General features: G+C 54.1%; 1 protein-coding gene across 8 annotated transcripts in view; it reads right to left on the bottom strand.

The window, feature by feature from the left end:
* Positions 1-9,061: 9,061 nt before the first annotated feature.
* Positions 9,062-13,555, bottom strand: part of FUBP3 (far upstream element binding protein 3) — a 39,246-nt gene continuing 34,752 nt past the window's right edge. For 6 of the 8 annotated variants that reach the window (XM_084219706.1, XM_084219707.1, XM_084219708.1 and 3 more), the window contains 3 exons: positions 12,248-12,319; positions 11,419-11,546; positions 9,062-10,427 (listed from right to left, as the gene is read on the bottom strand). In XM_084219706.1, coding sequence (XP_084075832.1) covers positions 10,419-10,427; positions 11,419-11,546; positions 12,248-12,319 — 209 coding nt within the window. In that variant the 3' untranslated portion in view covers positions 9,062-10,418. The remainder of the gene's footprint in view (positions 10,428-11,418; positions 11,547-12,247; positions 12,320-13,555) is intronic. The other 2 variants (XM_084219711.1, XM_084219710.1) reach the window with 1 other exon arrangement.

Below are 13,555 nucleotides of genomic sequence, written 5' to 3'. Positions count from 1 at the left end.
TTTCTCGGCCGGGACCGGCAGCACCGTGAGGCTCCGACACTGTTTCCCCAAATGCCGGGAGAGGGTCCCCAAGCACGGGGAGGGTGGGACGCGCTCCCGGGGCTGATCCCTGCTTGACCCCAAGGCAGGGCTCACCCGGCTGCCGTCAGCAGCCCGGCCGGTCCCCGATCCCACATCCCCGCAGGAATTGTGCCCCGGTGTGGATTGGGAACCGCTCGTGGATCCCTCCTCTCCCTGCAATCGCAGCCGTGCCCTGCCGTGTCCCCCCAGGGCCGGACCCGCACCCGGGGAGGCTGCAGTATCTCCGGGGCTCTGCCGCCGCATCGCCCCGTCCCCGCACCTGAAGGCATTCCCCGGCCAGCCACGGCGCCCATCCCCGCCCTGCCTAGCCCAGGAGCTCCGCAGCCACCTCTGCTCCCCAGCAAGGCGGCACCAGAGCGGTGCCCCCAAACCCAGCGCTCCCCTCGGGGCCCGAGCTTTGCCGGCTCAGCAAAGGGTTAATCTTTCCCGGATTTAAACCTAGTCCTGCTGTGTCGGAGCTTAGAGCCCTCTCCTTAGCCTTGTTCTTTTGATTTTCATGGGGACGACGGGCTGTAAAGGGCTGCGGGAAGAAGGCTGGGCCCCCAAGATCCTCAGGCGCTCAAAGGCCGGTTCCCGCACCCCGGAGTCCCGGGAAGCCCCGCCGGGTCTCACCGTGCCGGGAGCAGCAGCCAAGCACAGCCCAAACCCCCAGCCTCTCCCCTGGGTGGGTGTCGTATAGGGTGAAGCTGTGGAGTGTCTTCTGGTCTGGGTGAAATGATGCTACAATCCATGTGCAATTAATATTTTCTATTAATCCAATCAAGAAGCAACGCAGATGTCAGGAACCCACCCAAACCTGCGCTTACTTTCGGGTCTTCGCCCGGCGAGAGGCAGCGCTGTCCTGGAAAGGGGATGTTAACAACCTGCCAGGGATTGGTTTAATAAGCGTCAAAAATAAGTTTATTTTGTTTTTCTGGACTTTGGCTAGAGGAGCCGTCAGAATATTTCAGCCTTGCTAAACATAATGCATCAGGTGGAAAGGTTCCCAACACCGGCTCCCTCCAGCCGCCGAGACAAGCCAGTCATCGGATTGCTTTTTTTATTCTTTTTTTCCCCCCCGTTTCCCCAGGAAAACCCTTCAACCTTCAAGTTATCCCGGGACAAAAAAATAATAGATGCTCTTGAACCCCCTGCGGCTCCGGTGCGGGCTGCGCTGAACCCCGCTCCCGGCTGCGGGGGCTCGGCGGTGCGGGGGGGTTAGTGGTAGAAGAAGGTGAAAAGAAAAAAAATCTTCCATTTTCTGCGTGGTTTTAAATATCCCCAGCTGTTTCCCAAAGCTCCTTCCCGGTCCTAGGAAGGTGCTTTGCTGTGTGTTTCCCCCCCTACCCCCTACTCATTTCTCTTTTTTAATATCGCAGCTATCCCTCCTTTTTAACATTTAAGAGGAAACAAGTTTAATATTCATGGCTGTTAATAGAGAAGGGCCATTATCGCCGCCCCATTGTTCTGAGCCCCGCACAATGCTGCTTGTATTTTCATGTGTATATTCCCAAAGTTCCTTCTGAGCGTTTAGTGAGCACTTTAATATTCATGGGTGTTAATAGAGAAGCCCTCAGTATATTGGCATATTGTTGGGAGGTGTACATATTGGTCTGACTCTGAATAGCCACAGTCCTCTTTTCTTTTGCTCTGTTTTGCAGGGTTGATGGGCCAGGAGTAAATGGGCATTTTTCCCCCCCGTCTCCCCCTTACAGAGAGAACATCTTTATTCCAGTCCCAGACTTTCTGGTTTCCCATTCAGGACCCTCAGAAATAATGTCAGGCAGAAGAAAAGTGGAGCAAATCAATCTTTCATGGTCTTTTTGAGACCAATTTGACATCCATGGACTCTTCTTTTCTTTCACAGCCTACAAGGGGATGGTCAGGATCTGGACAAGGTTGGGGTCTGATGAGGGGAGACATGGGATCATAATGCAGCAAAGAGAGAAAAGAAAAGCAAAACAAGAAAAGATTGCAGGGATGGGGTGATGGAGGAAAAATGAGGGTGAATGACAGTGCAAGAAAGGAGATTAGAGCCCAGCAGCTGCTTTTTGGGGGGCGGGGGGGAGGGGGGAGCTCTCTCCCCTCTTCCAGCCCTTCGCATGAATAGGATTTGAACAGAGCGGAGATTGATTTATAGTTATTGCAGTTGAACATTTATTGCTCTTAAAGAGTGGCGGGGAGAAAAGAGAGAAAAGGGGTTTGAAAAGCTCCTTTCTGTATTAAAGAGGTATCAAATGAAGACTGCTGAGATAATATACAGTGGCCAATGGGAATTTGATTTGCTTTAAAATTTAACTCTTGTGGGGCCGCCGGCGATGGAGCCGGGATGAGGGGATGGAGCCGCCGCTGCCCCGGGCCGGTGCAGCCGCGATTCTTTCCTCAAACCCCGCATTCACTGCCCGGCTTCACTGCAAAGATCTGCGGCGGCTCCTGTGCGGCGGGGAAGGGATGCAGCGCGGAAGGAGAATTAGTGCTTCGTTAGTACAATTTTGTATTATTTTAATTTTTTTCCCCCCGTAGAGTGTAGAACGCAGGAGGAGTGCAGAGCTACGAAAATAACCGGCGCAGGGAAGAGCCCTTTTCGAAACTGAGTTTTTCTTGCCCTAAAACCGGAGGTTTCTCCTCTCCGGCAGCAGAAACGCGATCGCAGCCGAGTCCCCTCGGGCGCAGAAAGGAGCCCATTGTTCAATGGGGAGAAATACATTTTTAGCGGTGATTGAAAGCTCTCCTCTCGTTTGAACTTTAGAAGAAAGTCCCTGGCAGGGAAGAGCATTCCCCTCCCTCTGCCCCAACATCTGTTTGGAGCAATCCAGGCTCTAGGGCAGAGCCGGGCTCTGCCCCCTCCCAAAGTCATTAAAAAGATATTAGTTGAGCTGAGAAAAGTCCAGCGCAGCCCCCGATCCGGTGCGGGGTGTGGGGGGTGGTGTCATTAAAAACGATTTTGGATTTGCCAGGGCTAATACGAGCCGAAGGGACCCTGGGGTCTGAGTTCAAAAGCCCCCTGGCCCCGGCCGCCCCGCCGCGCCCTGCCCGCTGCCCGCCGCCCCGGTGCCCGGTGCCGGCGCAGGGCGGCCCGGCCGACCCCATCACCTGCTCCGTGCGCCCCCCGAGCGCCGGGAAAGGGCGACGGCGGAGAGCCGGGCTGGGAGCCGAGGCGGTCAGCTGCTCCGGCCGCAACCTCTGCGCCTCCACGGGCTGCAAATGCCCCGGGAGCCGGAGGGAAAGGGGGGCAGGAGGGATCATCGCACCCCTGCGGGAGCCGGGGGAGCCGGGGCAGGAGGGATCATCGCACCCCTGCGGCTGCCGCAGGAGCCAGGCGCCTCCGAAGTTGCTAAATGTGTCATTTATTAAAGCATTCAGGGGGCTTTTCTTTGGCGTTTGCTTGCAAACTCACAAAGGCCGAGCTGCTGTTTGGGGGTCTTTTCTGATGGAAAAAGGGCTCGGAGACCCCCGGCACAAAAGAAATCCTGGCAGTGCTTTCAATGGCCAGGACTCAATGAGGGGGACCCTGCGCGGAGCGGGCGGGGGCGAGGGGCCGCCCGGTGCTGCCTGAAAGGCAGGACTGAATGTAATGGGGAGATCTGCGTTTATTTGTTGGGATCACATTTAATTAGCTTAGTACAACCCTTGAAAGACAAAGGGACCTCAATCTGGATCCAATCTGAAGCTCGTTTGGAGAGCGAGGGCTCCTGGAAAAGTCAAAAGAGAGAAAGGAAAAAGAAAAGGGAGGCTGGGAGAGAAAGGGGCTGGGGGCCCAGCCAGGTGACTGGCACGCGTGAAACAAGGGGGCCTTTTGGGCACAAGGCAGGGCTCAAAAGGGAGGGAGGAAAATAGCCTCTTCCTCAGGTTTTACCTACTTAAACCCCCTGAAGGGGCTGGAGCTGAAAAGCCTCAATGGGAGCTAAGGAGGCTGCAAAGCAAACAGCAGCACTGGAGAGGGGCTCCAGCCCTGCCGCCGCAGCAGTTGGTGACACTCGGTTATGGGAATGTGCCCAAATGTTACCTGCGCCCGGGAACGCTCCCACCAGCGGAGCAGGCAGTGCAGGAGGACAAGGCGAGGACAAGGCGATGCCCAGGGCGAGCCTGGGCTGAGAGGGCCGGCAGATCCTTCGCATGTTCCCTCTATGGGGTGGGATTTCCCACCTGTGCCTTCACCCGCCCCAGGCAGCACCCCTGCAGCATCACTTGGGGAGCTTCATCACGGGCCCGAGGGGACACCGAGGAGGGTTCCCCATGGGTCCCCACCTTGCTTCGGGGCAGCCTCCGGCATCCCCCATCCCAGTGCCAACACAGGGCACATGCAGGTGAGGAGGATGCGCTGCTATCTCCTAAGGTAAAAAGAGAGCGACCGTCCCCAAGGTGCCCCATCCATGGATGGAGCTGAATGGTCCCTTGTTTCCCTCCAAACCGCGCACTGCCAGCCTGTCCCTGCTGCCCTCCGAGGGGCTGGGAGCAGTGCGGAGGGGTCAGGCCCGGCCCCTCGGCCGTGCCCAGCGGCTCCGGGCACGGAGCGTTTGGTGCGGGGGAGCCGCGACCCTCCCGGCAAAGCTCCGGCACAGGGCACGGCAGCCCCTGGAGCCGCGGGCTGATTGCGCTGCTCGGGGAAGGAGCTTTAGGGCATTATTTGCTTCCATTTCACTCTGCGGGAGGCCGCGGTGCCGAGCAGAGATGCTGAGTGCTCTCCCCTGGCTCTCTCTCGCTTCCTTGCCTTTCTTTCCCCCCTTCCTTTATTTTAAGTATTATTTCCAGGTTTGTTTCGGCGAGGGCGTCACGGCACGCAAGAGCAAGAGGAAGAAAATCACCTTCCCAGCTGCGGCCGAGCTCAAGCGGCCTCGAAAGGGAAGACGGCTGTGGCGAATCGCGGTGGCGACTCCTCGGCCACCACCGCGACTCGGCGGCAGGGCCGGTGGCACGGGGTGGCCGGAGGGACAGAGGGGGGGATGTGGACTGCAAAGACAAGAAAATCTCTGCGCCTTTTTCTCCCTCCTGGCAGTGATCTGGGGATGGGACAGTCACATCCCACCGATGTCTCTCCCGCATCCACCGGCGTCTGTCCCACATCCCATCCCTCCTGCAGCATCAGCTCCAATCCAGCTGCGGGCTGTGACCCGGAGCGGGGACTGCGCTGAGCCATCAGCCGGGAGAGGTGCCCGAGGGGACAGTGTGTGGCTGTGCGTGAGCCCCTCTGCTCCCCCTGCCCTGCCCTGCTGCCCACAGCCAGGGCCACGCCGGCCGAGCCTCTCCAGCAGCTGCCCAACCCCCGGGCCGGCCGCAGCAGGCGTATTGCAGGAGCCGGCGGCGGGAGAGGGCAGCTGAGGCTGGCAGGAGCAGGATCTCGGCACCAGCCACAGCTGCCCTGCTCCCGGCTGGGCAGCGCCCCAGGGCCGGGGCCGCGGGGCTGGACGAGCCCGGGCACGGGAGGACAGGAGTGGGTGACGGGGACGGGGCTGCCCGGCAGACGGGTGACCCCGGCGCGGGGCTGAGGAGTCCTCCGGCAGCTCCTGCCCTTCACCAGCCCCGTTTCCCCCAAAACAAACAGAGCAGCAGCTCCGGCCTCTCCGTGTAACGACTGCCCGGCAGCAAAGTTTAATATTCCCTGGCGAATGGTCCGGACAAGGAGGCCGCGCTGAGTGACGGCTCCCACAAAGGGCAGGGAGCGTCTAATCCCCGGGACCGCGGCACCTGCACCCCGGCCCGGCCGGGATTAGAGGGGAGCAAGCCGGGCTCTGCAAAGATCAGAGGCTTCATTAGAGCGGCCTTGAAATAGGATTTCCTCAAGTGATAAGGGGCAGGGTAGGAAGATAATCTGGGGGGCTGTTGGTACCTGCCCCCATATCACCCCCAGAGATGCTCTTTTGGGTCACCTGCCTTGTACGTGGTGCCTCAGACCTGGAGGGAAGTGGCAGGGCAGATCTGTCCCAAATCCTTCATTCCAGGGATGGCTGGTTCCCCTCTGCCATCTTCCTCCATCCCCCGCACCGGCTGAGGAGCCGCCCAGACACGGCTGGGGCTCGCGGCCCTCCGGCTGCCCTTGGCTCCGAGGGCCGCTCTCTCCTCCTGCCAACAGACCCTGGAGCTGCAGCTCTTCCAACTCATCTTCACATCACATAACACCAATTTCTACTTATTTCCACCATCAAAATTCTGGCAAGTTTCTTTTGCATCTTTTCCAGCCTTATGAGAGCAGAGAAACGTTGGACACCCTGCACTGCTGATACCCACAGTGAATCCAGTGAAAAAACCTCCAAGACAGCCAAATGAAGGATGAACAGCTCTCTTCATGGACTAGACACCCGTGTGCTGTGTGACAGGATACACTGACACTGCAAGATTCCAATTTCTCACCCTGCACCACAATCCTGCAAACACCAACAGCCCTGAAAATCCCCCTGAGAGTGGGAGGAAGCAGGTGGGTTTAGGGGAGAAGCAGCAGTGCAGGTGGGACCTTGTGAACATCCACATCCTGTTGGAAAGCTCCATGTTAAACACCAGGAACTCTCACTCTGGCCATGCTGCCCATTACTGTAAATACAGCATTCCTTTAATGCAACTAAATATTTAATACTTGGAGAAGGGGGGAAAAAGGTCCCACATCTTGTCTCTTTCAACAGTAATTTCAGTCTAACTCACAATGGCCATAATGTAGTTTGTTCTCAAATCATGCAAAATTAAAGTATTTTAGTCCATCTCAAAGTCTCCCACTTCTAAAAGCGCTGTTCCTGTTCAGGCTCACCAAATACAGAGCACGGGAGAGCATCAGGGTCATCCTGGACTCAGTGAGATGCTTTAGTGACAGGGTTTTTAGGGCTGCTGCTCAGAAAGGGTTTGCAGAAGGACCACAGTTTATGTCTGCTCAGGATTCAGGCTCTGCCTGCAGAGTGGGGTGGGTGCTGCCAGCTTGGGGGGTCCTGTGGGACACAGTCCAGACACACACACCCAGCAAAGCTGGGCAGAAGTGAGATGGATTCATTCTGGGGGAGCAGAGCCATCGTGTGCCTGAGCCAAGGACTCTGGAGAGGGATTGAGGAGTTTGGTCAAAGGTAGGAAAGAACAGGGGCTGGGCACCTCCTGCCAGGGCCATTGACTCCAGTGCTGCTCTTCCCAAATGCCACGCTCTGGAGACTGAGCCTTCCCCAAACTGAAGGTCTTCTCATGGGATCACCTCCCTGCCCCTCAGGATTCTGTCCTGGCATGGCCCCATGCTGGGCTCTGCCTCCCCGTGGGGAGGAAAAGGCTGCACCATCCCCATCGCCATTCCTGGACCCCAAAGTCCCAAATGTGCCCCATTTGCCAGCTCCTGCCCAGCCCTCAGGGACTGCTCCTGCTCCAGTTCCTGCCAAAGGGACAGACAAACCCTCCCTACTGCAAAACCCAGTGCAGCCAGGGCTTAAACCACATTAACTGGGGTTAAATTTGCCCAGAGCTGAGCAGGAGATTCGGTTCCTCTCCTGGACACCAAGACTTGGCTTTGAAGGCACCGCAGCAGCTTCTGGGCTGTACCACACACCCGAGCCAGGACATGAGGAGCAGTCTGCAGACCCCAGAGAGAAAGGTGAGGGGGCTGTCCAGGCCTGGGCTGGGAGTGACCATCAGGGCAGTGACCATCAGAGAGTGACCATCAGGCCTGCATGGACACAGGCCAGGAAAGCAGCAGGGCTGGAGGAGGCCTTGGAGGAACCCAGAGGCCCCCAGCTCCTCATGAAGTGCTGAGGCATCTCTGCCTCAAACCCTGCCCCTCTCCAGCCCATCATGGACTCACAACAGTTCAAACATCCGTGGCCTCTCTGCCTAGAGCAGGCAGCAATAATGGAAAACAAATCGGTGAACTTGGGAACGTTTCAAGCACTTCATCCTTCCAGGACACCAGACTGCTGATGAAACCCCAGCTTTGCAGGCACCATCTTAATGACAGGCCAAATTTCAAAGGCTTGCAAACTATTTCTTGCGCTGCTGCCCCACCCCCTCAATAAAAGGTTGCATCAGAAAGAGATATTTCCATAATTTATAGTAGGGGCATTTCACTGGGGAGACTCACTCATCTGTACTTACAGATACATTTAAGAAAATGCATCCTCCCACAATCCTGCGCCATTTACGACTATTGGCACAATCTGTAATCCTCAGTCTTCAATTAAGGGACACCTTAGGGTTCATTATCACACAATTGCTCCCTGTGAACCATGCCAAATGCTGTTTTGGCACAGAGCTTGGAAGATGAATTAGAAGGAAGTCTTCTCGGTAATGCCCGCTCCCAATTCCCATCAGCAGCCTTTATGCCCTCCTCTAGCCATTTTTTCCCCCCTCTCCCCTCTTTCCAAGTGGCTTTTACTATCCCATCTTTCAATGTCTCTCTTGATTCTCTGGAGGTATATTTAGAGATGCTACATCTCCTTTTCTTCCGGCTCTCAATGTGCCTCCCACTCCCGGCTTTGCAGATGGGATCTTCTTTCCTCCCTTCCCCCGTCGTAAACCCCCACAGCTGCCTGGGAGCAGGGGATGGAGCTGCCTTAGGCTGGGGGAGCTCAGAACTCACATTTTACAGGAAAGGGATCCCTGAAGGAGCTACAGTTATTGCCAGACTTGGCTGGGCACAACTGATGCCCTCAACACATCTGATAATGGCTGGAGCCACGTCCCTCCCATCCCTCTGCTCAGTGCCGCTCCAGCAACGCCCGTGCAGGGATGGATCCTGATGGATTCAGCCACAAAGTTGGGGAAGAGCAACAAGTCCAGAGCCTTAAAACCTGGGGCTGCCAACTCCTCAGCAGGGAAACCTTACAGGGCTGCAGAGGAAACCTCCTGGTGTTGACACAGACCCTGCTGGGACCCTTCTGGCCCAAATGGCAGCAATGACAGAAACTTCCATGGAATCCTCAGTGTCACAGCACCGGGGGGAAGTGACAGGGACACAGTTTCTCCAGAATTAAAGCTGATGCCGCCCTCAGTGACCACCCCAAACTCCCTGGGCTGGGAACAACAGAGTCCAAGAGACAGGAAATACTCGGCCCACAAGACACCTTGTGGAAATTTTATTATATAGAGTGTAAAATGCAACTGTCAGTCAAATAAAAAGAACACTTTTTTTTTTAACACCATGCTCAACATTATCCAATCGCGGTTCTTTATAGTTAGACATTTCAAGCATAAGGAAAAATAAGGAAAGAACCCAAGAACAGTAAATTCAGTACATTTAAAAACGGAATGTCCCGCAGGGCAATTAAAAATGCAAGAAAAAATAGCTTCAATTCCGTTTTTCCTTTAAAAATACACTGTTATCTGTACAAGAAACACTACAGTAAACATCAGAAATCATATTATCCCTTTTATTAAATCAAAATTATTTAGCGCATACTGTGGTTAATACTAGATTCATTTATTTCTCTAGGTAATTTGACAAATATTAGATAAGAAAATATTTAAAAGAAATGAAAAAGCAGAAAACACCTTGGAATTAAAAAATAGTTACTACCTTTTATACGGTTTTATGTTCCACAGTGTTTGTTAAAGGTACTAATAGCAGATTCATTTTAATATTAAAAATAACAGTATTTATATTTCTGAGAGCATAGAAGAAGTTTTTTTTCTTTTCTTTTTTTTTTGTTTTTCTTTTTTTTAACAAGCTTGGAGGTCTTAGATACATAAATGCAACTAGCAATGGAGACATGAAAACATGTATTGCTAAAAAAATTAACACATTTTTATATTAACCCTTTAGACTCTAGAAATTATACAAACCCTACAAAATGCCCCCCCAACTTGAAAACAGTAACTGTTTCAAATACAGAAATCATATCATTAATTACAATACATATCATAGTTCAGTTTTTTAAAAATGCAATAAAATCAAAGACAGCCAAGATACAAGAAATTAGAAGTAAAACATTTAATGAATTTACATATTTAAGAATATTTAAATACTGTTTAAATTTTTTTTTTCTTTTTAAGATTTGTTACATACCACCTAAGACTTCCAAGCCACTCTTTCTGTTCCAACAGAAAAGATTGAAAATTAAAAGGAAAAAAAAAAAACACACAAAAAACCCACATGTTGAAATGTCACAGCTCTGGGGTACGTTTTGGTGCCTGCAAATTCTCTGGCTTCTCTCCAAAAAGAATCCCGGAGGTTTTTTTTTTTAATATAAATTTGGAAACAAAATTACCAGCATGTCCATACGTTTAGTACATTACTAATTGTTCCTGATTCTTAGAAAAGTTCAGTATAGATTATCCTACAGCTAGTGTTTCACAAACAGAAAAGTCTTCATCAAAATGTTGCAAATCTAGAAACCTCTGTTACAAAAAGGTTTTCTTCCACAACGATTCCAAGGAAAAAAAATTGCCACGAGGACCTTGTTCTACTGCTCCTGGAAAGAGAGAGGAGAGAAAAGGAAAAGTTACTGAGCAGCAGGAAATTATCCAAGCTGCCGAGCCCTCCTCCGCCAGCACAGGTCTGTCCCCGCTGCAGCTGAGCGGGAAACAGAGCTCAAAGGTTGCTCTGAGCTGCCACCAGCGCTGTCCCAGAGCTCTCCTGCCCTCACCAAACAAGATCTCTCTCTCTAGCAGGGCAGGCTCGGGGAGGAATGAAGAGAAGCCCTTTCATCATCACCGCGTCCAGGTCACACTTGGCCAGCGCCCGCGGCGAGCGCCGGCTCCACCTCGCTGGGGAGAGCGGGGCAGAGCAGGGGAGAGCAGCTGCTGGGGGCTGGCATCCACAGCAGCCTCTGCTCCCGGGAGCCAGAGCTGTGTGTGGAGCTGTGGGGACAAGCGTCAGACCACAGCAAGGTGCCCCTGCGCTTTGCACAAACTTTCTGCTGCTTTGTTTGCTCCGTGAAGCAGCGAGCGTGATCAGGATAAATCTCACACAACTCTCTGGTGCACTGAGTGACAGCTGAGGGGAGATTTCACTCAAAAGCAGGTTAACACAAATTATTTTTCAACGGTTTTGGTCTCTTTTGGGACAGGGTGAGCACACAGGTCCTGTCCCAGCACGAGAAAAGCCAGTGCTTGCACTCCCAGTTCTGGGATGTGTCAGTGCTGCGCTGCCTCACCAGCCTGGCTTCATTATTCCTTTTAATTTAATTCCCCAAAGTCAAACAACTGCCTGGGGACTATAAGGAAAGGCTCCCAGGAGAAACAAATAACCTCCCAGTCCACTCCCAAAAAACCCCCCACCCACCCTGTACAGGAAAATTAGACTTTGATGTTGAGCAACACTTCTGTAATCACTTCCTCAGCCACAAAACATCTCTGCTTCACCATGAGAGCCTGAAGGAGAGTTCCTACACTAGGGCAAGGCCAATATACCCAACTGGCCAAGAGAAGGAGCAGAGGGGTTTGGGGAAGGTGAATACAGACCTGGCTGTGGGCCTGAGCCTGCCCTAGTGTCTGCCCGTAGTAGGCAGCCTGCTGTCGGTAATACTCTGCCCAAGCCATTGTGTAGTCCGGCTGGGAACTTGCCTGAGAAGCAGCACTGGCAGCATGACCTGGAGGGAAAGAAGAAAAAAGGAAGAGATAAGCAATTCCAGAAGTCCAAGCTCAGGCTTAGGATCTCCTTTTGCCAAGCTTAATGAAGAGCCAGCCCCCTTCCAGCTGCTGCAGACACCTGACAGAGTGACACCGGCTCTGCTGTGTGGGATGGCAGGAGAGGCTCCAAGCTGGACCGTGAGGGACAAGCCAAGAGCAGGCAGAAAGCACCAGAGCGTTCCTGCAGCTGCAGGGACAGGCTGACAGCCTGCACACCCCTCATCCTCAAAGGCACAAAGCCTCCAGCAGCTCCATGTCAAAGCAAGTCCAGAGGTCGGGATCATGCACTCTGTAACACGGCGGAGAGAGCCAGGCCTGTGACCTTCCATGAGCTCTCCTACCCTCTCAGAACCCAGCTCCAGTTCCTGGGTTTTGCCAGCAGCAGTTCCTGCATGCTCTGTGTTTCCCCAGGCAGGCTGGCTGCAAGCGTGGGCACGAGGGGCCCGGGGCTCAGTGGGAGCTGCTCCCCCGAGACGCGACAGCACAACCGAGAGCTTTCCGTGGGAGCACTACATGCACCATCACCAACAGGGCAGGGCCACAGGGCAGCTGCAAAGGACTGGAAGCTAAAAACGGCAGGGATGGAGATGCAAGTCATCAGATTAGAGTTAACTCCTTGTGACAAGAGCTGATTCATCTCCAGTAAGCCTGTTTCACTCACTCTGTTTTTTGAAATATTCCTCCCATGCTTTGCTGTAATCGGGATGGCTGTTCTGCTGCTGGCTCTGTTGGCCTGTGCAAAGATGACAACAAGGGGCACGTCAGTATGGAACAGGTGACAGTTTCCAGCCAGTGACATCTACCTCTCCACTAGACAGGCCCTGGGTCTACCCCAGCTGCCCAGACTTGATACTTCAGCTTCCACTTTTCTACAGTGTTGGGCATCTTCAGGAAAGCTTGAGTTCCTGATCTCACCTCACCTGCTGAAGGGCATGAAGCCAAACGTCATCCTGCTGGGACCTGCTCAAGCCAAAGCACATGCTGGGAGCTGCCCAGTCTGCGTGCACTCAGCGCAGGAGAGCTGAGACACCTGACACAGCTGAGATGTGTCACCTCCACAGAGCTGCCAAGGGAACGGCCATATTTTGAGTCACCTCACTTGTTTCTCAGGGGCTGCATCCTTCACCCCTGCTCAGTGGAGCAGAGCTGAGGGACCCCTGTGAGAAATGCCCCTCCATACACCCTGCAACAGACGAGCCTCCACAGCATGACCTGCACAACTCTGGGGCAGCCACTCAGCTCCCGACTCCTCAAGGTGCCATGAGCCCTGCACAGGACACAGCCAGCCCTGCTGGCAGTGGGGGGCACCGCCAGCCCCACTGGCCTGGGGGGGCACCGCCCAGGCATCACTGAAGAGGCAGCCACGACATCCCAAACCACCACAGCTGGCTCATGGTGTCATCTCCAGGCTCCTAGACTGCTCCAAGGGAAGCAGTGCCAGCGTCTCCTCACAGATCCCAGACCTTGGGCTCCACCCAGCACAGATCCCCCATCTTTGCAGCACTAAAACACCTTCAACCCAGCACATCCAAGTGCCACAGCAGGGAGAGCCAGGCCAGCCAGGCCAGAGGAAGGATACCTGCCCTTCCCACGCTTCCCTGGACCCCAGTGGGAGCACAGAGCCCTCAGTGAGACACAGGACACACAAGCAGCAAACACAGCAACTGGGAGCTGCAGAGAGGCACAGCAGGAGTGGGGAGCTCAAGCCACTGGGGACAAGGAGAGGGGCAAGGACAGAGGACACGGGTGGAGCAGAGCTCTTCCCATCCCATCCCAGCTCCGTGCGCAGCCCAGCCCCGACGCCAGCCCGAGGGGGGCTTTGAAGTGGGGGGAAGGGGGAAAATAATACACTGCAAGTGTGAAGTGGGTGGAGGGAACAGGGCAGCAGTGTCCTGTCCAGGGGCATAAAAGCGGGTTAAAAGACTTGACCAACGCTACAAGTCAGGACCTTTTCTGGCAGAGGTCAAGG

Source organism: Fringilla coelebs (genome assembly GCF_963513975.1).
Source record: "Fringilla coelebs genome assembly, chromosome: 21".
Lineage (NCBI taxonomy): Eukaryota > Metazoa > Chordata > Aves > Passeriformes > Fringillidae > Fringilla > Fringilla coelebs.
This window is presented reverse-complemented; position numbering and strand designations above follow the sequence as displayed.